We start from the raw sequence: 25,264 nt of genomic DNA, 5'->3' as shown, positions 1-25,264 counted from the left end.
GTCCGCTCAATTACCCACCCGAACCAGTTTTGTCCGCCTCACGCACTGTCCGCCTCAAGCACGTCCGGGGGAAACACGGCACCTTGACTCCATGCCCTCTACACGTCCGACACCGGCGGCTCCACTAGCTGCGCCACATGTTGCTCAAGGCTAATAGGGGCCTTACTTGAACTTAAAGAAACATTTCGTTAAGTGCCAAGAAATTAATCACGCACCTACCTACATAAATAACAGTATTTTTGTCATAAATAAATAAATGTAAAAATTAATAAAATAACACATCAACACATGATTATTCTGATTGCTTATTACATACCTTATAGGCCTACATTGCTTGTATTACAGAGTCGTTATTGTTTTATCAATCAAATGTCTTGGATTGTAATGAAATCATTTCTCGAAAATCATATTTAAAATATTTTTTTATCAAATGGTTTTAACGATTATACGTACTTTAAACCACAACCTAGCAAGGCTCAGTCCCCCGGTACTAAAAACTTAAAATGCGTGATATCATTGACTATATATACCTACAGGTAGGTATATATAGTCAATGGTGATATTTATAAGACCAATGTCTGTTCAACAAAGAGTAATTATTGAGCACCTGACATCCATCAGCAATATGGTATGTTCTTTTCCGACGAATCAATTGGCCAAAACATTGGCTGATGTGTTAACATTTAATAAAATGCATTTATAGATCAAAAGGTATTTATTTCCCGTGCTATTGCCGTTAAAAAGCACGGGTACAACAGCTAGTTATCAAAACATAGACAAAAATACATTAAGAAAGTGTTACCATACTAACAACATAATACATTGTGAAAGTTTGTGTGTTTGTTTTTCTTATTGGGGTTCAATCACTCACTGGTCGGATTAGGTTGAAATTTGGCATGCTGATAGCTCACTTTCCCGATTAAAATATAGGCATATTTTTATCTCAAAACTCATTTCGTGCTCCGCCCGACTCGATTGTCCGTTAGAGTTTGGATTTGCAACATTGTATTTTACAAACAAAGACAATTAAGGTCTATATCAACCTATGATTACATTTGAGCACTTCTTCTTTATATCATAAGTTTCTTCTACATCTGTATTATAATTCAACACAGGATTTACTAATTTGAAATATACGATACAGCCTATGAAATAACTACACCTTAGAGAAACAGATTGGGCAAATTTGTTTACTTCATACCAAGCTATCAATAACATACACACCAAATTATCTCCCCCCTGTAACAGCAAACCTAGGTACTCATTGAAATTAATAATATTCATATAGGAAATATTTCTTACAATTACTAGGGAAGAATTTAGTAGAATTACAGCAAGGTAAATGGAAAATTGGTTTCTCTGCAGGTTCACTGACGCGGGAGTATTTTAATTTTACGGGAGGCAGTACACAATAATGATATCTTACTCATCATCATTGGCACAACCATTACGGATAATTATTATTATTACCGTAACATAATTAAAGAAGTAACTAAATCCAAAAAGATTACACAAACAAATCTATATATTAATATGCAAGCATGTTTCTTTAAAACCTTTTTTCTCAGCTCGTGTGCATCGCAGGGAAAATCTACGCATACTGTTGGAAAGATATTTTCCTGTAGATGTGCAGAATGCCTTTAAAAGTTAAAATAGGCTAACAAATAAACACAAAAAATTAATTTGAAAACTTCAAAAAATTAACATGGACCATATGGGTTGCCTTGATGGTGACGAAATAACAACAAAATGTAAACAGAAAATCAAAACAAATGGAAGAAATTCCAATCACATGTTTTATTTACAGTGTGGGGAGAAAATAGAGAAGTCTGTACATTAATTATTTTTGGTCGAGTTTCGACCACAGGACGATCACTAGTTTACTTAATTACGTAAAAAAAAGTATATATCATAAAGCATTTCTTATGCTATATGATATTTATGGTTATACCATCGCAGGTGAAGCCGAAGGTACTTGCTAAGTAATTAATAACCCTTACATTGACATTGATCAAACAAAAGCCATGAAATGATTAGGGATATGCCTCAGACCCCAAATGAACGAAGGGTAAAAATTTGTTGAGTATATAAAAAATTTCGTATAAATATAAAATGCAAATCAAATAATTTGCATACTACTTTTTAATGTATTTAGTATCAGACACAAACAAGAGTTAGAGTCAAGAGTTAGTGAATTATTGAGTTAATTCAAGACTTGTATTATTGAATTGGTATCTTTCAATCATAAAGTCTTTAAAGTCTAGCATTAAGTCTTTCGATCTAAGATTTTAAATTCAGGGATTATGATTTAGTTACATACATCAACATGGCATCAACCGATATACGCCGTCTGCAATTATGGTGCCTTGTTAGAAGGCAATCTATATATACCACAGTGAGGCAAGCAGTATTTGACAAATACGGGAGTTAGAAACTGTATGAGGAAAATTAAGATTTCCTAAACAAATTGGGCTGTTATCTAGATACATATTTTACTTTATAAAAAGATAAGTTACTTCAGATAAATACAGTATAAACCACAAAGTAAACTACCTATTTGTTCCATAATACTTAATTCTATGTTCTAATAGCAAAAAATAAAATGTTAGCCTACTCAGAGTATTCTCAGAAGATTAACTCTTCTATTAGGAGTATTTCATTCCATCTATGTTTGATAATATTGTTGTCATGATGGTTAAATTTTAAAAAGGAGATGTAAAAAAAATTATCATAGCATATATTTAAGGCCAATACATACGCTAAGAGAATTGTAAAACTATACAAAGAGTGCTTCAAAGGGCATTTTGATACTCCATTGATAAAATACAAACAGTATTTTATTAATTGCCTTTACGTGATATAAATTAGAACAAAACTAAAATTAATTAAAAACTCCGTTATACTTAATGGCTAATTTATGTGACAATATTTATCTAACATAGAGCGAATTAAAATGTTGTTTTTAAACATTGTCTGAATATACGTCTTAAATATGATGTTGAAATGGTTTTTGGACAAAAAATACACACACCAAATAAGTAGTTTGGTTACTTTTCTATACAGATCTAAACTCGAGTGTCTAAACTTTTCCCCTGACTTAGCAACGCGGCTGGTTACGGCGTTCATCGCCTTCAATCTTAGAGACGCAACAGTTCTAGCATTTTGGATGTTCTGATCTGACTAGTAGCGTTTTGGAAATTCCGACCCGACATACGATCGCAAGATCCAAAGTGAAAAGGACAGCCTATTTCATAAGTTTACTTTAAGAAATAAATTTGTACTTCTAGTTATGACTGTACTTTTGGATCTTACGATTTTGGAACTTCCGATCGGCAATATTTTCTTTGGATCTTTTGATTTTGGATCTTCCGACCCGCTAAATAACCTTTGGAAATTCCGATTTTGGAAGATCCGATCGGCAATATAAACGTTGGATCTTTCGATTTTGGAACTTCCGATCGGCAATATATTCTTTGGATCTTCCGATTACCAACTTGATATGTGATTTAAGTGAAATGGTACCTAGGTGAAAGGTTGCCTAAAAGAAGGCCTCCCAAAAAAGTATACATGAATTAAATGTGCTTGTTTTTTTCCTTCCGTCATGCGCGTGCTAGTTCCTGTTCCTGATAGGCAAGTCAGCTCAGCTGTTTTTGACACTGGAGCAACGGGACCCGTATAACGAACATATGTTTCGTTGGAGGTTAGTTTTTCAATTTATTCAATTCCAGTGTTGTTTCGTTTTCCGTCTGCTCTGCTGCAACAACAAACGAACCATGAAATCACTTCTCAGGAGGAGAAAGCTCTAACTTAAATAAAATTCTGTTCAGGTAAAGTTGATAATGATAACTATAATTATAATTAATTTAGTAAGTACTATATTATTAAAGAAAAAATTGCATCAGTATTCCAGTGATAATTTATTATAACGGTTGCCCTGTTTCTGTTAGACATGAATTTTAACCTAACAATAAGGATACAATTATAATTTAGGCATCCCTCGATATTTCACATTCATTAACTATTTTATTTCTCCATCTTTCGTATGATACCACTATCACAACTTTGTCTTTTTGTATAGTTTTAGGTAATTTTTGATTGTAGGCCTACACTCCAATCATCATCAGATCCAATACATTTAAGTGAGTCATATACATTTTTTGTACACAATCAAAGTCAATCCTTGAACGGTAGCCTACTAGATCCAATATTGAGCAGGGCATGTTTTAGTTCAGTGATTTGCTCATACACAATGCATTTTAATAAGTTATGTAAGTTAGAAGGGACCAATTTTTAGGCTAAGTTGCATCTTAACTTACCGGTACATCTTAAATCGGCTATTTCCAGCTATTCCAGTTGAGGTTTCTTTACCATAGGTTCAGACAACCATCTGACTTAGGCAGCACAATTTCAAATTGAAAAATACAAGAGGTCACGTACACTTCTGTCACAAAATATACAGTAGGGAGCCTAACTTACTAGCAGAGAAATGAAATGAAATGAAATGAAAAATCATTTATTTATACAGGCAAAGTTAGGGCCACATGGCCCTTTCTTACAGTTAACCTGTACTTTAAAACATAATATAAATATTTTAACATAATATTTTAACATAAATATTTTAGCAGAGTACCCGTCCTTCGAGGTTGACACATATTTGTCAAGGGCTTATTGCTGTAATACCCTTGCTTAACTTAGCGTTCACAACACAGTGAGAACACGGAAAATTGGGTCCTTAAAATTTACACTGTACAAAATAGTAACCGGTACACATCCGCCTGCCATTAATTTTGGGGACAAAATTCAATTACCACTACCGTCACCTCTAAGTTAATTGTCAAACTTTTTTTCATTTTTTAGTGAATTTCCCATATAAGGAATAAGCTATTACTGTAGGTCTCATGGTAGCCTAAGTAAAAACCATCAGATTTTGAAGTACGGTAATTTGGTTATAAAAACATGTAAACATGTGACGTTTATTCTAACGAGTTTCCAAACCAGCAAGAGTGGACTATGAGAACAGGGTTTGATGGGATAACAGTTGGTTTTCCTATTTTAGACCCACATAACATAAATTTTGCTATCTTGTCCAAACCATTTTCTAAAGCATAAAGAAACAAATAAGTTAGGTTAAGTTAGTATTAGTAAAGCACTATTGTCAGTGTCAAATGGTTACAGAGAAAATAAAATAAACTGTTTAAATTATAAATTCTCAAGTTATTCTTATAGAGAACTAGCTGAGTAGGGCCTACTCGTCCTGTGTAAGGAGTTGGCGTTTAAGTATAAAATGCGTATTGCAGTTATACTTATGCTTTGCGTTTGCAATGGGAGAGGACACGGTTTAAGACAGTTTGGTTCTTTTAATGTACGGTATGCTATAGTATAGCACATCCTAAGTTGCCATGTAGCGTTAATGTTTTACTATTGCACCTAAACAATAAAAAAAGTGAAATTCTCATAAAAAAAATTAATAGTGCTGCACCATGGTGGTAAACCTTAATACCTTTATAATGCTATTTTGATATCATAGAACCAACTTGTGTGGTTTAAACGGCTGACAAAATTCTTTTATTCCTTTAAAATATGAATACTCCTAAGGTTAACATGGGAAAATCCAGATCCACTGGTGCGGAGCCCGAAAGGATTTTTGAGATAAGAATATGTCTATATTGGGAATGTGAGCTATCATAACACCAAATTTCAGCCCAATCCGACCAGTATTTTTTGCATTTAGCCTACTTGTCACAAATATCTATCCATACCGGTACATCCAAACTTTCTCACTTATAACATCAGTCACATATTTATAGGGGTTTCATGATAAAACTTTAGTTTAATGTTCTAACTAATACATATAACTATCAATATTTGATCTTATGCATACTCCTGAGAGTATGTGTAACATTATTAACCGTAAGTTTAATTTTCACAGCAGCTCCATTGGCAGTCGCTTGAGGCCAGTGGCCAGTTGGACTTTCATGATGGACTTGTCAACTCCTGAAGAGGAAGACTTTCCTGGTAGATTGCTACATCAGGTCTGTACCAACAATTCTCACAATAGCTTAACAATTTCAATTATAGAATAAATCAACTGTATGGATAACAGCTACTTTAAGCCCTTTGTAATATTAACAAAGAACGTTTTTTGGCTTTTCTGGCTTAGCTAAAATCCTTCTCTTTATACAATAGGCTTGAATTAAGATAGGCCTACACTTAAGTTTTTGACTAGCCTACTACTTTTATTAAGACCATTTCATACTAAACACACCATGTGAATGCACAATAACTGGAAATGTGAGCTTCTTAAAAGTGATATACTTACTGATAAAACCAGTAAACCCTACTGTATTCAGTTGTTTACGATATTCAATATCCATTACAGAACATACTCCCCATCGTTCACACTATTATTTTTTGTATCGGTAGTGTTTGTTGTACTACCATTAAAAGAAGTTAAGTTCTGTATTTATTTTAGAAAGTACGCTGTGATTAACTCACAGCCATTCCAGCCATTTCTGTATAAAATAATAGAACAATACTGTGTCACAAAAAACTATGAATTTAAGCTCAATTAGTGAATTTCCCATATAGGGAATAAACTATTACTGTAGGTTTCATTGTAAGACCTAGACTCGGGACCGATTTACTTTTTAGTTTTATGTCTCCAGAGGCCAAAAAAACCATCTGTTCAAATTCATATATTTGGCCTTAATATACAAGTTTGAAAAATATATGTCCGTTAGCACAATAACTCAAGCAAAAATCATCCAATCTTGATGAAATTTGGTACCGCACAAACGTGTTGGCTAAACTTACATTTATTTGAACAAGTTCCAGAACCAGCATGATCAGACCATGGGAACGGGGTTTTATGGGAGAAGAGGTTTTTTTTATTTCAAAACTCTAAAACATAAAATTTCTAAATTTTTCTTCACACTATCTTATAGATCTTAAAAAACAAATAATTTAGTATTTTGGAGTGTTTGTGTACGGTTGTTGGCTACGGAGAAAATAAAAAAAAAATTTAAATTCCTATGTTATTCTTATGGGTACCTAATCACTAAATTATTGTAGTTTACTTGTTTATGGATATATTTGTTAATCAAACTTGGCAAATTTATTTAATTTATACTATAAGCTATTAGGTACTATTTAAAAAAAAACACTAGCCTATTACCCTCTCTATAACTACAAACCTAGACCTAGCTACTTGTTAAATTTAATGTTGAAAATGTGAAAATCAAATCAAGCAAATGAAAATTCGCTTAGTCTGCAGGATTGCTGTAGCAGGGTTTTTTAATACTTATCTCATTATTATAAAATACACATTTTATGTCTTTTTTGTGTGTAAATTTGCAATGCATTTTTATTACACAATTATTAGGAACAAATTAGTTCCTCTAAAACAATTACAGTTGGCATCATGATAAGGTTTAGAAGGGATTCTTTTCTAAAGGAACAGGTTTTAAAATTAAATCAAATGAATAATTAGAAACATTAGTTTACTTACAGATGGTTCTTTAGGTGAACCATTCAGATGAATCACTGAGAGTGCCCCTTTTATAAGTATAGTTGATAATACAGTGATAACTTGCGGACTCACGTGACCTTGTTTACAGACCAGCTCTGTTGGCAACTTGTCTAATGAGATTCAGTTTAGTTGAAACAAACAGGTAGGCAACAGTCAAACAAACCAATGAAAACCAACTCATAGGTTTTAATAATCAGTGGTATTTTTTATTTTATTTTACTACAATAGCTTGTTTGAATGGCTTATGATTTCCAGATCCATGAAGTAAGTCATATTAAACCTAGTTTTTGTCTGGTTAAAAATTGAGACTGAGCTTTAATCATTCTCTGATGAAAACTATTATTGATATTTGGTTTTTATTAGAACTGTTTAAGTACTCTTCTGAATTTCATATTAATTCATTTTAATTTAAAATGTAATTACTAATGATTAAATAGAAAAGAAAGAATATTATTTTAAATATCAACCTAAATTACTTGGATTGGTTTTGAAAATTATTGCTTGCACATAGAGATTAAGTCTACATCCAGGTTATGCTAAACGCCCAAATAAGCTTATATCCAAAACCTATAAATTTGACAAAAAAACAACATATTTTATATAATACATTTACACAGATGCTCTATGGTATAACACAGTTTGATATTCAGTGAAATTATGTTGTGATTAATCATACACGGAGGTGTAATCTCCAACACTTGTAAGATCAGCCTAGACTGAAGAGTTCACCATAGCAGCAAGGGTGCCGCTGATTAATATGAGCAAACCTGTATCGGGTTCCAGGAACCAGGGTAACGGTCATCACCTGTAAACTGTTTATATAAAATGCTTGTTTCTATAAAAAACATGTTTTTGGGCTTTCTTAAAGCTATAATTCTCTTTCAAATACATTCTCATTATACTTACTTGTCTCTGCAATCTGTATGTGATGTTTAACTGTAGCCTAATCAAAACAATGTACAACATTTGATGTATTTCCCAGTGGTAAGAACTAGAATATTTGATTATTGAACGTTTGTTACCTTATAGCCTTTGTTCTTGTAGAAAGATGTTAAAATCCTCCAATATATTTCGCCACAGTGTGTGGCATCATCAGGGAGACGAGAAGATCTATTTACACATTTATTTTCACCATTTAAACTATATATAAAATGTGTAAATAGATCTTCTCGTCTCCCTGATGATGCCACACACTAAGGCAAAATATATTGGAGGATTTTAACATCTTTCTACAAGAACAAAGGCTATAAGGTAACAAACGTTCAATAATCAAATGTACAACATTGATGATAAATTTACCCTAAAAATGTAACATTTTAAATAATAAATTATGTAGGTGCAAAGGTAGCCCTGTTTGTTGTTTATAATTATCAAAAAGCTTTCACCAGTCACTTGTTGCAACTGGAATAAGCTTTTACTGTAGTTTTTATTTTTGTTGATTTGCTGTGTTTCCACACTGACAATAGTCACAGGCAATAGCTCAACATCTTCCTATTAGGCTCTCATCCTCATCCAAACAGAACTTATTAATTATTGATATTCAACTAGTTGATATTCATTTAGTTATTAAATAATTTGGTTCTTTTGGTTATGTATTACACCTCAGTTATTTTTTTACTAAAAATAAACCACACTGATTTTGGGACACTTTAAGTTATCCAACACAAAAAAAAACTTTTTAAATTTTGTGTTACCACCCACGAGCCATGCCTTCCTTCCAAACCACATTAAGAGGTGATAAAAATATCATAACATATGATTGGATGGGTTGCAGGCAGCTCTGTGGGACAATGCAGAATTGTTGGAGGACTTGTTTAGAGGAGATCAATCTTTCCATATCAACAGCCAGGACTCATTGTTACTATTGTTAGACAAGGTATATATCTGATGATTGGATGGGTTGCAGGCAGCTCTGTGGGACAATGCAGAATTGTTGAAGGACTTGTTTAGAGGAGATCAATCTTTCCACATCAACAGCCAGGACTCATTGTTACTATTGTTAGACAAGGTATATATATCTGATGATTGGATGGGTTGCAGGCAGCTCTGTGGGACAATGTGGAGTTGTTGGAGGACTTGTTGAGAGGAGATCAATCTTTCCATATCAACAGCCAGGACTCATTGTTACTATTGTTAGACAAGGTATATATCTGATGATTGGATGGGTTGCAGGCAGCTCTGTGGGACAATGCGGAGTTGTTGGAGGACTTGTTGGGAGGAGATCAATCTTTCCATATCAACAGCCAGGACTCATTGTTGTTACTGTTGTTAGACAAGGTATATATCTGATGATTGGATGGGTTGCAGGCAGCTTTGTGGGACAATGCAGAGTTGTTGGAGGACTTGTTGAGAGGAGATTAATCTTTCCATATCAACAGCCAGGACTCATTGTTGTTACTATTGTTAGACAAGGTATATATCTGATGATTGGATGGGTTGCAGGCAGCTCTGTGGGACAATGCGGAGTTGTTGGAGGACTTATTGAGAGGAGATCAATCCGTCCACATTAACAGCCAGGACTCATGGGGACGCACAGCCTTACATGCAGCAGCCACTACAGAAAATTCCCGTTGTTTGAGAGTCCTCTTGCAAGCAGGAGGTATGATACTTATATTTAATTTTTTTAGTTTATTAGGAAAATTAGAATAGATATGATAATTTAAATATTTTTGACCTGTTTGTCCTTTTCTAGTGGATATGATTTTATATGATGACCAATTCGAACTTCATGCTCCATTTTACTACTAACCTCTTTTTAAGTATATTATTTAAAAAACCACTTTACAGTTTTTAAGAAGGATTTTATCCTCTCCAATAACATTATATTTTATATTTTTACTCTGACAAGGCAGATATATAGGCCTAATTAATAATTATGTGTATTTTAAGATTAAGAGAATCAATAAGATAGCAGTTTTGTCAAGGGCAAATGTCAGCTAGTTCTGTAGCCAGAACCATTTACTAAAATTCCTGAATCTTTTTGCTCATGTTGCATGTCTTAGCAAATATTCTTTTATAATATTCTTATATTTTATGTAAAATAAAGTGAATAAAGTTAGTACAACACAGTAGAACTCCAACTATCCAAACTCCACCTATCTGTATAGCTGATTCTCTGAATCCCCTACAGAAAGAATCTAAAAACTTAAAACTACAGTAATAAGAATTGTTGAAGCTTGAAGCCGTGATCAAGGCTAAATCCAGGTCTCACAACTGCCCAGAAGCTCTCATAAGCCCCGTGTACACGTAGCTAGTTTACTAGCAGCTAGTATTCGCTGCTAGCACTAGCTGGGCACACTAGCGCGAAAATTCTCATCTACACGTGGCTAGTTATTAGCGCTTATTATTAACGCTAGTCATGTAGAAGTGAAGTGTTCATTGGTCGCAATAGTCATTTCAGTTTAGCACAAAATGTTTTCTGTTCCCTTAAATCGAAATGTTTTGAGACAAATTTTAAGAATTAGTGTACAAGAGTTGTGTGAACATGAACTTAATAAAAAGAGACGATCTGTGCGGGTTCGAAAGTGGATTAGGAGGCGAGAACTTCTTGGTGCGTCCAATTCTCTTTTAAGAGAACTGGCATTGGAAGACCCTACAGAGTATTTTAAGTTTTTGAGAATGGATGCTTTAAAGTTTGAAGAGCTGTTGGAAGTAATCACTCCACTGATTAAGAAAAATTATACTGTTATGAGAGAGGCTATAACGCCAAAAACTAAACTTCAAATAACTCTGAGGTATTTGGCAACAGGAGATTAATTTTCTTCTTTACAATACACAAACTGGCCACAACATACATGTTTGTTCTACCACAACAACACACACAACAACAAACTGATCACCGGCGTGTGGCGAGTGGCAATTAGCACTAGCAGAAGTGCAAATGCCCCGCTAGTACCGCGCTAGTTCGCTAGCGCTAGTGGTCACGTGACCACCCCCTCCATTTATTAGCGCTAGTAATATCAAACATGTTCAAAACGACTAGCAGCGAGTAAAATGCTAGCGCGCTAGTAATTTTTTACGCTAGTAGACCGTTTACACGGAGCAAATTTACTAGCGCTAATCAACTAGCTGCTAGTACTAGCCTCGTGTACACGGGGCTATACACACAGTTTGAGATGTAAAGTTCCCAGATGTTAGAGGTTATGTTTGGAACTTAAAAGAGCTCAATGCAATAAAGAAAATTGAGTATCTGAGGCTATATTATGCATCTTTTTAACTTTAAAATATTGGAATGATTTTTTAAATATTAGATGCTTCATTGATGGAAAGGTCAAATGATAGTTAACAAATTATTTATGTTTGAATTATAGCCTAATAATATGTTACTGTAAATTAGTTCATTGTAATTTTGGTATAAAATTTGGCTAAACTCCAATGCAACTGTATACGCACTTATGTTTATTTACAACAAAATGGAAATAATCTTTAACTTCTCTTTTCAGCTAATCCAAACATTCCATGTGGACCAAGAGGTGATAGTCGGGTGAGTAAAAATAATTAAATATCTAGACGGCCTTAGCAAAACACAATGCATGCGACAAACTAGTATATATAGAACACACTGTGAAAATTGACATTTGCTAAAACTTGCATTGTTTTGAATAAATTCTAAAACTAATACAACTACTCTAATAATACTTTCCTAAATTGTTAATATCAGTATTACATCAACCACTTAGTCATCTTTAAGTTTTAGCCGGGGGGCCGTTTGTAGGGGTAATTATGGGGGTTATGGTATGGTACCGGGAAGGGAATTCGGGTAATCAGGAGGGAATAAACAGGGTAATGCTAATAGGTTAGGAATAGGTGTGTCTGGACCAAACTTAATTTAAGCGTGCTGAATCTGCTACCAATAAAATTAGGAAGATTGCTGGGGACCAGAGGGACGGAGACCTTTTACCCAGATCAGAACACTTGACTATCCAGTTTTGATTTGCACTAATTGAACTAAATATTTAAGTATTAACCTATCCTTCCAACTATGAACTGAACTTGGATAATTACTTACTAATATTGATGAGTGAGTGAAATAATATGTAAATTGAATACTGAATGGTAATATGTATGAATTTGATTGATAATTGCTAAGCTACATTCTGGGAACATGTGGTTTAGTTTTTCATGTTTGAAAAGGTTGGTTGCAGAAGGCAACCAACCGACTGAGTTATGATTTCCTACATTTCAATGGTCGGGTGAGCCAGAAAGGCTCCCCGCTTGTTACCTGACTTAGCCAACCATAATTGGTACTTATATCTATCTACATAACTAAACTAATTGTAACTTATCAGTTTCGGGTCACGGTCCTAGAAATTGGTTCTTGTTTCGTTTCAAGATGCCGAAGTTGAAGAGGGAAATCAGCCAAGACGGGCAAGAGTAGGAATCCTACAGAACAAGAGTAGGAAGGTGGGGATAGAGCGTTGATGTAGTCGCGGCAGGCAACGAGATAGTCATGCAGCCCGGCTTCGCGAAATGCACACACTATATAAAATATAGCGTGTCGCTATGCGTCACAAAGGATCAGACCAACATTCATGATTTTTTGCAATCGTTATAGAGGTAGACATTGCTAGATTTCTGTCCCCCCTTATTGGAATTTTTTTGTGAATTCTTTCTCAACTTAGCATTTTTGAAAGCTCAAAAACAATGTAAAAATTATTATAAAAAATTCAGATGACACGACTCTTTTACTACCAAACAAGCCACCACAAACTCTACATGTAAAAGTACTATATTTAACTGGCAAGGCACTCCAATGCTCACTTTAAAATGATTCGACTATACATCCTTCTAAAACAACCCAGATAAATTTTTATCAGAAAATGGGAAAAATCCTGAAACTCCACATATTTTAGTTTAAGCAAACACAAAACTGCTTTGAGGATTTATGCTGACCTGTCATGGACCAATCATATTCATGAACTAACCAGGAAGCTCTCATTGGGAAGACACACAGTAAAGAGGATGATGTGGATTGAAGGAATAGAATCAGCTATTATACAACAGCTATTATGGCAGCGTAATATGCCATGGTGGAATCACACATTAGGTACAGGCTGATTTGTTGAGGTAGCACCTCTGACAACAACCTCAATAAATCCTGGTGGCTCAGAAAAATACTTTTAGGATACTCTCTGGCCTCGATTCCTCAGTAAGCTGTAGCCTTTAAATCCCTCAAAGATTTAACAATTCCAGCACTCTATGTTCATGAAGTAGCAATGTAAACAAGCAAGCTAAATCCTCCTAGGAATCAGGATTTTCACAACACCATACTAGAGGAGCTAGAGACTACAGCCTTCCCATCCTCCTCACCACACAATTCAGTAAGAGACCATCGTATAGGCCTATTAGCTGCAAAATTTCTAATTCCCTCACACTGCACATAAAAACCTATCAGGAAAAAACTGAAAAAGAACTTTGCAACTTTCACTTGTAAATCAATCGGTGCACTCAATCAAGTAGTTTTTTTGCCAAACAAGATAATAGAAAACCAAAGAAACTACCTCAATAATCGTTGTAAACCAAGATCAATTTTATATTCTTTATCGTAATTTTCAATAGTATTTTAAATCATAGGAATGATACAAGACCAAGAGGGCAAAGTACAGATGATAATGCCGCCAACACAACACTGAAAGTATGACGCCAGTCAGCTACTTGCTCGAATGTGATTATGTGTGTAGAACAGGCCTGTTTCTTTAAAAAAAACCCCCGTTTATGTATATGTGTATATCGCGTGTGACAGTTTATGTTATGTCTATTAATGACACCATAAAGGCGGAACGACTGATGATGGCACAGAGTTGCTGAAACGACTGTAACATTTGTTACACTACTAGGAGCTGATTGACAAAGGTAATTCTATTTATTTAATGATTCAGTCAAAGAAAAAAGTACAAAAAAAAGGAAAAAGTACAACGTACCTAAGCCTAAATATAATGTATTTATATAAATGCATTATTAAAAACTAAGTACCCTTTTTTAATTCATTTTATTTAACAACGTGTATTTAATATGTATTTAATATGTAATTTTAATTTCTTGCTTTGTAGAATAATTAAATTTAGGTATCGAGAAAAAAATGAGTCAGGTTTATTAATTTCCCAAAACAGATCTTGTAAATTGTAGTATTTTTGTTGACAGACAGCACTGCATGTAAGCGCAGAGCATGGGTTTGTGGGTAACGTGATGGTGCTGCTGGCTCACAACGCAGACATGCTAGCACGGGACTCTACTGGTCTGACACCCCTCGACATTGCAGAGAAGGGTGAACATGCAGAGTGTATGCAGGTCCTCAAACAGGCGGCCGGTGAGTGCAGATGTCTGGAACATTGATTTGTGAGTCTCATAGTAGATCGTACGACAGGTGTGTCAACTCGATAATACAGTAGACCCGATACTTAAGACTTCAGATAATCTGATTATCCAAAAAGTAACGTTTCTAAATCTTTCCGATATTTACTTGTGAATGTGCAATGTTCCTGGCTAAATCTGTTAAATATTTCTTGAGTAACCTCCTTCAGATACAAATGAAGAAACCCAAACAATACTATTTTTGTAAAAGTGTCATGTGCATGTTAGACATGTTAGAGTGATCAGTAAATTTACTGTACTCCAGCTGATTTTACCGTGCTTCAGCTGACTTTACCAAACTCCAGCTGATTTTAGTCTTTACTGTACTCCAGCTGAAATTACTGACGGTCGCTTTCTATAAACAATGACTTTCTCGTGTACAAAGAATACAGAATCCAGCTTCTTAATGTTTTTAGTGTGGTGGAAAAAATCATAACATTTAAGACAATTCTATAGATTGCTATAAAAAGATATAAAATTATTTATCTTTTCGTGAATGTACATTTTACATAATATACTTTTGATTTTTTTAAATCCCAAGAAGTTTTACGTATTCTGAAATTATAGTTACTATAAGGTATCACAAAAATTTTCACCTAGTGGAGCGAGCTATTCTAGTGAAAGCATCTAAAGATGTTGTACAACTGACAAGTTAAGCAGTGTATGCGTAAAGGGATCTTGGGTTTTGTTCTATGGTGTTTTGTCTCTCATAAAACTAAATTTGAATGGACCTTTGCCAGACACTGTAAAAACATCTAGAGACATCTATTTGATAATGTCTTGATGTGTTCGATGCAGTGTGTGTCCAGGGCCAGATTTAGCATTTTGGCGCTAAGTTGGTTTGGGTAAAGTTACTTTCCCTCAAATTGTTATTAAAAAACTATCAGGCATAATTTCTTTAATACCACTCCACGATGCAATGAAAGTTTTATTATTGCAAGTTTTTGGAAGAATTTACTTGGCTCTGGCCTTAACAAAATGCCATCTTAAACACTTATTAATTTTATGTATTTAATAGTAAGTTCACGTTTGTGGGATAGAGACAAAGCAATCTGATTAACCCACAGAGCATTCCAGCAAAAAAACCATGGCCATTGATGCTGCCGCAGTGGTTTCAAATCTCAGACCAAAAACATGAACTCCATACATTACGTAATACCATAGATTAAACATACTTCCTTAAGGCCTTTTCACACCGGCGTACTGGACGTGCTACAGGAACTACCAAAACGTCCACTTGTTCGTTTGCAGTCAGACAAGTAACACCCTCACTCGTTTCTAGCGTATTGATGTTAAGTGCATTTGTTACCTGTGTATATACAGTATGTCTCATCCATAAGTTCCTTGGTGTGAGCCTGGGTTTTCTGTGCCATGGGTTAATGAACAGAGTGATAGTGATAGTGATGATGACCTTATGTTGTTATACTTGGTTACGAAAAGGAGCAAGTGGGTCATCCCAGATAACAGGATGATTACGAACTTCTTCAATTAACGCTTCCATGGTACACCAGCAGCGCCAAACACTAGGAACACCAAACACCAGCAACAAACACAGCAGACCCAACGATGTGCAGACCATGTGGCGGATGAGCACGTGGTTTTGAAGTGTTCACATTTTTTGCCAACATCTTTTTTGCTCCCAAGATTTATCTATAAATTATCAACCACGTAGAATGTACTTACAATGGGTAATCAGGGTAATCTTTTTTAGTTTTTTCATGGGTAATATCACAGCCACCTCTAATGCAAGGCCGCGGCGAGCAAAAAGTAGCAACGTCTCATCTTGGTCTTGGCGCTCGGTCGTCTTTTACCATTACAGTGACTGGAAGAGTCGCGTGCCGACGTACTTATTCGCGTTTATATTACCCTTAATCATTAGTAATGACATTGAAATTGCTACTGCATCATGCCAGATAGATGTGTTGTGCCTGGGTGCAAGAGTGTAACGTGCCTATTTTGAGGGGGGGTCAAACTAGCCTACTCCTAGGTCTAGCCTATCCCTAGGCATAGCCTACCAGCCCTAACTAAGGTTATAGGTTAGAAGGCTAACCTTAGTTATAACATCACTAGTAACTATAGGCATGATACACTGTTGTGTTTGGTAATAAATAAGTGTAGAACGAGAGTTATTAATACTGTATATGCGTGGCATAAACCTTATACAGTGTTTTATAGCTTATTGACTCACCAGTGATGTGTTTCGCAAGCTAGGGCTCAACCCGGCTTGGTACTTTGAAGAAACTTTCTACACTTAGTAAACCCGCAGATCATGGCCTTAGGCCAATAATCCGTCTCAAAGACGTGAGGAAATGCGGTGTGAGTAATATAAACCGACAACTTGAAATTAAAACTCATTGTCGTGTGAAACAAACACAACATAACCTACAGTCAACAACAACAACGAGCTCGAGTGTTAGCGGCTGCAGACGACGGCGGCCGGCTAGCTTTTTTCGGGTTAAGAAACAGCAGACGTTCCTGAACAGCTGAGCCCCCTACTTTGTTAGAGAGGGGAGCGAGAGGGATGAACCGAGGAACCCTCAGACGGCAAGTAAGAAAGTTAGTTCCTCACCAGCCACGACTACGAACACTCGAGAGCTCTTACGTACTAAAGTAGAGTACCGAGATCGTCGTTGTAGCGTAATCAAAAGGTTATTGTAGAAATAATAAAGTGGACTGTATATGGGTTATTAATTTAATTTTGACAACAGAAAATAATGGACTTTTGGTTTAATTTTTAACACTGAACTATAGTTATGTTACCACTTTGACGTTATTAAGGTCTTGAAAGAAGATCTGGTCGAATGTTGGCTCTAGTCGAGAAGATAATATGTTTCATTAATGTCCAAATGTTCTCACAGTAGGTACACAGAATTTAGTCAAATTAAAAAAGGTTTATTTAATGAACACAAAAGGAAAAGGTAAATGAAATAAGTCAAAATAAAAGGAGAGAGAAATGAATTATGTTACACAAAGAAACGATATTACAAGAGAGAAAAATTGCACTTCTTGAACCAGAATGTTTACCTTGGAATGTTTACATTTTTTAAAATTTTATTATTGGATTGTTGTTGACATGTGGGGATTATTTTAATATGCTCATGTGGTCAGCTGGCCTTTTACTGAACATACCGGCCTCCATAAAACGATAGTTTTATAACAATGAACACCAAATTTTACAAAAAACGGAGCACTAAAGAATATTCTGAATGTTATTTACAACTATTTACAGGAGGTTTGTCTTTGAATTTACGTGTTAGCTTCTTAACCGGCTTCCCACACGAATTATGCCGGAAGCATCCAGAAAAGGGTCTAAGGGTTGAAGATTAGGTACTGGGTGTGTTTTTGAGAAGTAGAGTCAATTCATTCGTAAAACATGTAGCTTGGACACACTTGATGATGGTACGCTCTGAGTTCTTAAGTTCAGAGACGGTGAGATGCCCATGTCTTCGGTCAGAGCTACGTGCATTGTGGATAAACTGCAAGACATAGCTTGTTACTCTAAGTAGTTTGGACCACGATGAGTACTTGGAGAGAAGATCCCATTCTGGAGGTTGGGTTGAAACTAGGACATTTAGAGGAGTAGTTTTACATTCTTGAGTGTCTTGCAAGTTGATGGGAGCGAAACGATTAGTTGGCCAACGATCATTTGAAAGAGTTAACCATGGAGGGCCATTCCACCATAGAGGATGATCAATGAGTTGAGTGGGAAGCAAACCACGTGACGCACAATCAGCGGGGTTGTCTGTTGAGGGAACGTAGCGCCAGGAGTGAGAGGGGATCAATTCTTGGACTTGAGCAACTCTGTTGGCAACATACGTTTTAAGTCGATATGAGGGGGTGTGTAACCAAGTGAGGGTTACTGATGAATCACACCACAATGTAGTTTGAGAAAGGTCAATCTTTTCTTTGAAAATTGTACAACAGTAAGTTGTGAGTTTTGCAAGTAAGTGTGCACCACATAGTTCCAAGCGGGGTAGAGTAACACGTTTCAAAGGAGCTACACGTGTTTTTGCAAGAATCTGACGAGTGATGATTTCTCCAGTTGAAAACTCACAGCGGAAGTATAAGACTGCTGAGTATCCTAATTCGGAGGCATCTGAAAATCCATGGAGTTGTAAGGAACATGTGGTAGTGAAATAGAACGAGAGGTTTCATCAACGAAAATGTGCCATTTTTCGGCGAGTTCATTTGGAAGAGTGTCATCCCATTGGATACCCTGTGACCAGAGTATTTGCATGAGGGTTTTTGCCCACATGGTCACGGGTGACAGAAATCCGGTAGGGTCGAAAATGCGTGCTATAATGCTCAGCACTGATCGTTTTGTAGGAGGACCATCAGGGAGACTTAAGTTGTAGGTGAAACAATCTGAAATGGGTGACCAATGTAGTCCAAGAATGGCAAAATGAGGGTGATTAGTGGCTTCCAAAAATACTGGTGTTTCTAGATGATCTTGAGGCAAATCTTGGAGTAGTTCTGGGCAATTGGATGTCCATTTTCTTAGCTCGAAACCACCACGTGCAAGAAATTCAATCAGCTGATCTCGTAGTTCTTTAGCTTCGTTGAGAGTATGAGCTCCACAGATGACGTCATCCACATACGTATTTTCCCGTAAAACTTTGGCTGCTGCTGGGAAGGACCCTCCTTCGTCGTCAGCAAGTTGATGTAACGTTCTGATGGCATGGAAAGGTGAACTGCTAAGACCGTATGTAACTGTCGTTAATTTGTATGTGGAGATTTCTTGAGTCTTTGGATCACGCCATAGAATTAACTGATACTTCTGGTGGTCAGGATGAACTTGAATGCAACGATACATTTTCCTTATATCGCAACTGAACACATAATTATGCGAACGAAAATTCAACAAAATGTCACAAATGTCAATTTGAAGTTTGCGACCGGTTAAAAGAATATCATTTAGTGAGACACCGGTACTGGTTTTGCAACTACCATCAAAAACTGTACGAAGTTTCGTTGTACTACTGGTTTCTTTCAGTACACCGTGATGAGGCAAATAGTAGTGTGGTTGCGAAAGATCGGAAGGGGATGATTTGACCATGTGTCCGAGATTTTCATATTCAGTCATAAACTGTGTATACAATTCCTTGAAATTAGAGTTGGATTCAAACTTTCGTTCAATTGAGTGAAGTCTATGTTCAGCAGCAGATTTTGAAGTGCCCAGAGGTTGATGTTGGTCCTTGAAAGGGAGTTGAACAACTTACATATGTTCCATCTGGAGAGCGGGAGTGAGTTGATTTGAAGTGAACTTCAGCGAGGCGATCATCTTCAGAGATAAGATTGCACTGCGGTACCTCTTCTTGTTGCCAAAAGCGAAGTAGAGTATTATGTAGCTCGTCCGTAGTGGATAGTAGAGACGAATGGCATGAGGTGGGAGAAGAGTTAGACAAAGTTGGTGCATTGCCCATTAACACAAATCCCAATCGTGTTCCAATAACGAATGGAAGGTTTGAGCCCGATGGGTAGGATTGATGAGTAAGAAGTTCTGGAAACAAAGCACCTCCTATGAGAATGTCAATATTCTGAGGAATATGAAAGGTCGGATCTGCGAGGACAAAAGGTTTTACCAGTTCGTAAACCTTGAAAGAGAGTTGAGTACGAGGCAAAGGAGCGGAAATTCTATCTAGAATATGGAAAGGTTGATTTGAAGCAATTACTTCACTTGCTAGTGTGGATAGTTCTAGGAGTGCATGTCCCTTTGTTGAGGATTGTGATGCAGAGATTCCCACGATTGTGTGAGTAGAGCGGTGACGAGAGACGTTTAATAGCTGTGCTGCCCTCTCTGTCATGAAGTTGAGTTGACTTCCACTGTCGAGCAGACATCGAAAGACATGAGAGATTCCATTAGTAGCGGTAATTTTAATGAGAGCGGTGCCTAGAAGTACCGTAGTTGCAGGCTGAGAAATCGAGAGCGACATTTCTGGTTGAGCAGAAGCGACTACAGAAGGTGTAGCAGTTGAAGGTTTTGAGGGTTTGGCTATAGGAGGAGGCTGCACCGACTTTACAACATTTTCGAAATGTAACAAGGTGTGGTGTTTTTGTTTACATTTAAGACATGTGCCTGTTGAGCGACAATCTTTGAGTGTGTGATTGCCAAGACATGAAATACATTTATTTTGCTCCTTTACAAGTTTGTAACGCTCGTTTGGAGATTTCTTAGCAAAAACCTTACACATGTAGATTTTGTGATCGGTTTGTTGACAGGCAAAGCATGATGGAAATGTCTTTACAGAAGTGGAGTGATCACCCGAGCTTACAAGTGCAGTATAGCGGGTGCTTGGTTTGGAGTAATTTTTACTAGATGTGAGGGCAGGCTTTGAATTAGCCTTGTGACAAAAAGTTGAAGAGTGTAGGTTGGCATCTTCACTGTTTGAGCATTCTTCATTGAGAAATTTAATGATTTCGTCCACAGATGGTAACGAATGAGTTTCACATGATTTGAATGAGCGATTATGTTCAAGTTTTTGCCGTAAATTTCTATCAAGTCTACGGAGCAAATGAGCTGACAGCAAAGGATTGTCATTTGTAGTGATGTCACTTTCTAAAGCAATAAGTGATTGTGTATGTTCCAGGAAATGATTTAGAAATTCACGTATTGATTTTGTATTTTCAGATGTGGCAATGGGAAGATCCAATATGGCATTTAAATGTAAAGCAGTTAAGCGTCTGTGATTGTGGTATCGATCGCGCAACAAATTGTATGCGATTTCGTAGTTAGATGCACTGATGTTTAAGTTTTTAATTAAATTTAGAGGTTCTTCAGTTAGACAGCTTAGTAGGTATTGAAATTTTGATACTGGAGACAGAGATGTGTTGAGGTGTACAGCGCTATCAAAAAGGTTGATGAAATTAATCCACTCGGCTGAGTTTCCCGAGAAGGTTTTCAAGTCAAGTTGCGGTAAGCGGACAGGTTGCATGAAAGCAGTACAATTGGAACTATTCACCATTTCTTGAGGAGGAGATTGAGGTTCGTCAACAGGGAGTAGTGACTCTATAGTACTACAAAGATGGATACATAGTTCACCAACAGTGTTTTCATCATCATTTAGAATAATGTCATCGACTTCTTCGTCAGAACAATGTTCTAAAACGCGCCTGAAATTTAGTTCAAAGTCGTCTCGCTTTTTCCTGATTTCATCTAAATAGTTATGAAGTGATTTTATTTGCACAGAGGATAGGTTGTTTGCTTTAGCACTTTCATTAATATAATCTATATTTTCTTGAATTTTTCCAAGCCTAACTTTGAATTGTTTGGTTAGTCTTTTATAAGTACAAACCTTAATCGGGGCTAGGTTCACAGGGGCCATAATTGAACAAAAATACAGACAAAATACACAAGACACAAAAAGTTATTTCACTTCGTTACATAAAAAAATGAATTAGGCTAGTTCAACTTAAATAGTTTGTGGGCCTAAAACTCGGAACCAATCAACAAAAAATATAAACACTGAAGGATTGGTATAATGTTTACAAAATGACTATAATGTCACAGAGTCTTTCAGTCATTGGAGTAGGCCAAGATAGGCTAAGGTGAATTAGGCTACTGTGATCTAGAGAGTGAGAGAGATAGAGGTAGAGGGAGAGTACACAATATGCGGGAACGACAATAATGAGAGTTTATGAGGTAATGTTCGTCTTTAATCTTCACCAAAAGTCCACATAATTAGTTCAATCAATTGGTTAATCAACAATCCGACTCGAACGGACCAAAGATGTAGCGTAATCAAAAGGTTATTGTAGAAATAATAAAGTGGACTGTATATGGGTTATTAATTTAATTTTGACAACAGAAAATAATGGACTTTTGGTTTAATTTTTAACACTGAACTATAGTTATGTTACCACTTTGACGTTATTAAGGTCTTGAAAGAAGATCTGGTCGAATGTTGGCTCTAGTCGAGAAGATAATATGTTTCATTAATGTCCAAATGTTCTCACAGTAGGTACACAGAATTTAGTCAAATTAAAAAAGGTTTATTTAATGAACACAAAAGGAAAAGGTAAATGAAATAAGTCAAAATAAAAGGAGAGAGAAATGAATTATGTTACACAAAGAAACGATATTACAAGAGAGAAAAATTGCACTTCTTGAACCAGAATGTTTACCTTGGAATGTTTACATTTTTTAAAATTTTATTATTGGATTGTTGTTGACATGTGGGGATTATTTTAATATGCTCATGTGGTCAGCTGGCCTTTTACTGAACAGTCGTAATAGTTCATTGGTGAAGTAATAGTTAGCTCGTGTGACACTCCAATACAAATTGTAAGTCTTATATTTCAATAGATATAAGGTAAACCGAGTTAACTATTGCCAGGGTGTAAAGTACTAGTTTTTAAAATCAGTTTTACTAGATTTTATATTTTCACTCCTGTTAAACCAATGGACTTAGGCAAAGTTGACTTGATTACGATGGTATGTTAAACCCATAACGTAGCGAATAAATATTACAAGGCTAGTGTATTTTTAGTCCATTTTTAGTAAGCCCAAAACAATTTAATCTCATCATATACAAATTGATTAGTAGTAGTCAGTGACTACTAAGATTAGTTGTGCTAGTTTAGCACGTCCCGATCGGCACGCATGGCGTGTTAGTAGTAGTGGCCTTGGGCCTTGTGTTACGATGTTTTATGGTTTCAAACAACGTGTTTGCCATAACGAATTTAGAGATTAATGGAAACCAGAAGGTGGATAATTCGTTTCGGCCTTGGTTACTTATTTTAATTTTCGTTTTAAGTAACAAGACATTTTATATTCAGTCTGTCTGGTGATATAATCTCTGTTTAACGATGTATGGATGGTTAGGGTCATGTGAGATAATTCGTGACTAACCGTTGAATTGTTTCATGTTTAATGATTTGTATGTGTTCTAATATTTTGTGTTATGAGTTTACGACAGGTGATGAGATTGTTTTGGTGCGAATTGGATAGCGTTGGCCTATGGTGTGAAACCATTTGACGTCTGGGACTGGCGAGTCGGCGTGGACTCAGCGTGTCTTCGACAGCTGTGGTAGCGTGTTGAACCTACCTTTGGTGACGACCATGGAGTTCATCGACGCTTCAGCAGCTGCGGTAGCGTGTTAAACCTACCTGGAGTGACGAGCAACTCACGACACTGGAACCAGCGACTCGTTAGCGGACGGAAGATTGACGTAGAGCAGTCAGCTAGCCTACTACGATTCTCGAACGGCTGAGGTTGAGTGATAAACCAACCAGAGGAACTCACATCACGTTGTTGGCCAGCTTCGGTGTTTTTCGATTGATTATCCAGCGGCAGTGGTTGCGTGATAAACCAACCATTGCAACGGAGAACAACGGTCAGCGAGACAACCGGGGCTTGGTCAACGTGTACCCAACGAGTGTTGAACCGTTGTGGTGGATCTTGGCGTGGTGTAAACCCAAGGACTATCCGCATAGGGGGTGGCAAACGACAACTACGAACGGACGGCCACCACGGGACTCACTGCGGCGGACGGGGCAGTGGCACAGGACCGTTTGATAAACCGGATCCCCGAGGACTACCTGCGAAGGGTGCAAGTAGCTCGCGTCGGGGGTGGCACTCAACAACGATGAACGGACGGCCATCACGGGACTCACTGCGGCGGACGGGGCAGTGACACGGGACCGTGTGATAAACCGGATCCCCGAGGACTACATGCGAATGGTGCAAGTAGCTCGCATCGGGGGTGGCACTCAACAACGACGAACGGACGGCCACCACGCCAATCACTGCGGTGGAAGGGGCAGTGACACATGTCCGTGTGAGAAACCGGACACTCAGGACGTCAGCGACGAAAACGTACGAGTAGGCTCCCCGGCTGTAGTACCGATATAGGCCGCGCGGGCTAGAAAACCCAGGCCGCGGTGAAGACCAGGTGAGGATGGCAGAGCCCCAGCCTACGACGACGAGTGGGGGGGGGTGGAACGCACCTCAGCCTGTAGCCGTGGTCGACGGGTGAGCTCGAACCCTATGCTACAGTGGTGGGTTGAGTCGGCTAAGTTCAAGGTACCGCGACATCACGAGTCTGTGTGCAGAACCAGACAGACGCCCAGGACGGCGGCGGAGACCGATGGGGCCGAGGACTACCGGCTGTAGTCTCGATTGGGGCCGCGATGGACGCCCAGCCTGCAGTGAAGGCGTAGTAGCTGCGACGTTAGGTGGGTGATCCGAACCCCGACTACAGTGGCAGGTGGAGCTCCCCAGGTACCGCTACGACGCTGGGATCTGTGTGTTGAACCAGATTCTCCTGGGGCTACATGTGGACATGTAGACGATTCGGGGATGACGACTAACGACAATGGAAGGTCATCACGTCTCACTGCGGTGGAAGGGGCAGTGACAGGGGTCCGTGCGGTGAGCCGGATTTCCA

At 37.2% G+C, this 25,264-nt stretch overlaps 1 protein-coding gene across 1 annotated transcript in view; it reads left to right on the top strand.

Moving 5' to 3' along the window:
* Positions 1-3,687: 3,687 nt before the first annotated feature.
* Positions 3,688-25,264, top strand: part of LOC128987558 (leucine-rich repeat serine/threonine-protein kinase 1) — a 144,907-nt gene continuing 123,330 nt past the window's right edge. Inside the window, exons 1-5 of the mRNA XM_054408466.1 lie at positions 3,688-3,827; positions 5,930-6,032; positions 9,971-10,127; positions 11,971-12,011; positions 14,669-14,834. Of these exons, the coding sequence (XP_054264441.1) occupies positions 5,976-6,032; positions 9,971-10,127; positions 11,971-12,011; positions 14,669-14,834 (421 nt within the window). The 5' untranslated portion in view covers positions 3,688-3,827; positions 5,930-5,975. The remainder of the gene's footprint in view (positions 3,828-5,929; positions 6,033-9,970; positions 10,128-11,970; positions 12,012-14,668; positions 14,835-25,264) is intronic.

Source organism: Macrosteles quadrilineatus, unplaced genomic scaffold (assembly GCF_028750875.1).
Source record: "Macrosteles quadrilineatus isolate MER2022 unplaced genomic scaffold, UCM_ALF_1.0 Scaffold_2__2_contigs__length_208266976, whole genome shotgun sequence".
Taxonomy (NCBI): domain Eukaryota; kingdom Metazoa; phylum Arthropoda; class Insecta; order Hemiptera; family Cicadellidae; genus Macrosteles; species Macrosteles quadrilineatus.
The sequence above is the reverse complement of the archived record's forward strand: the minus strand, read 5'-3'. Positions and strand labels throughout refer to the sequence as shown.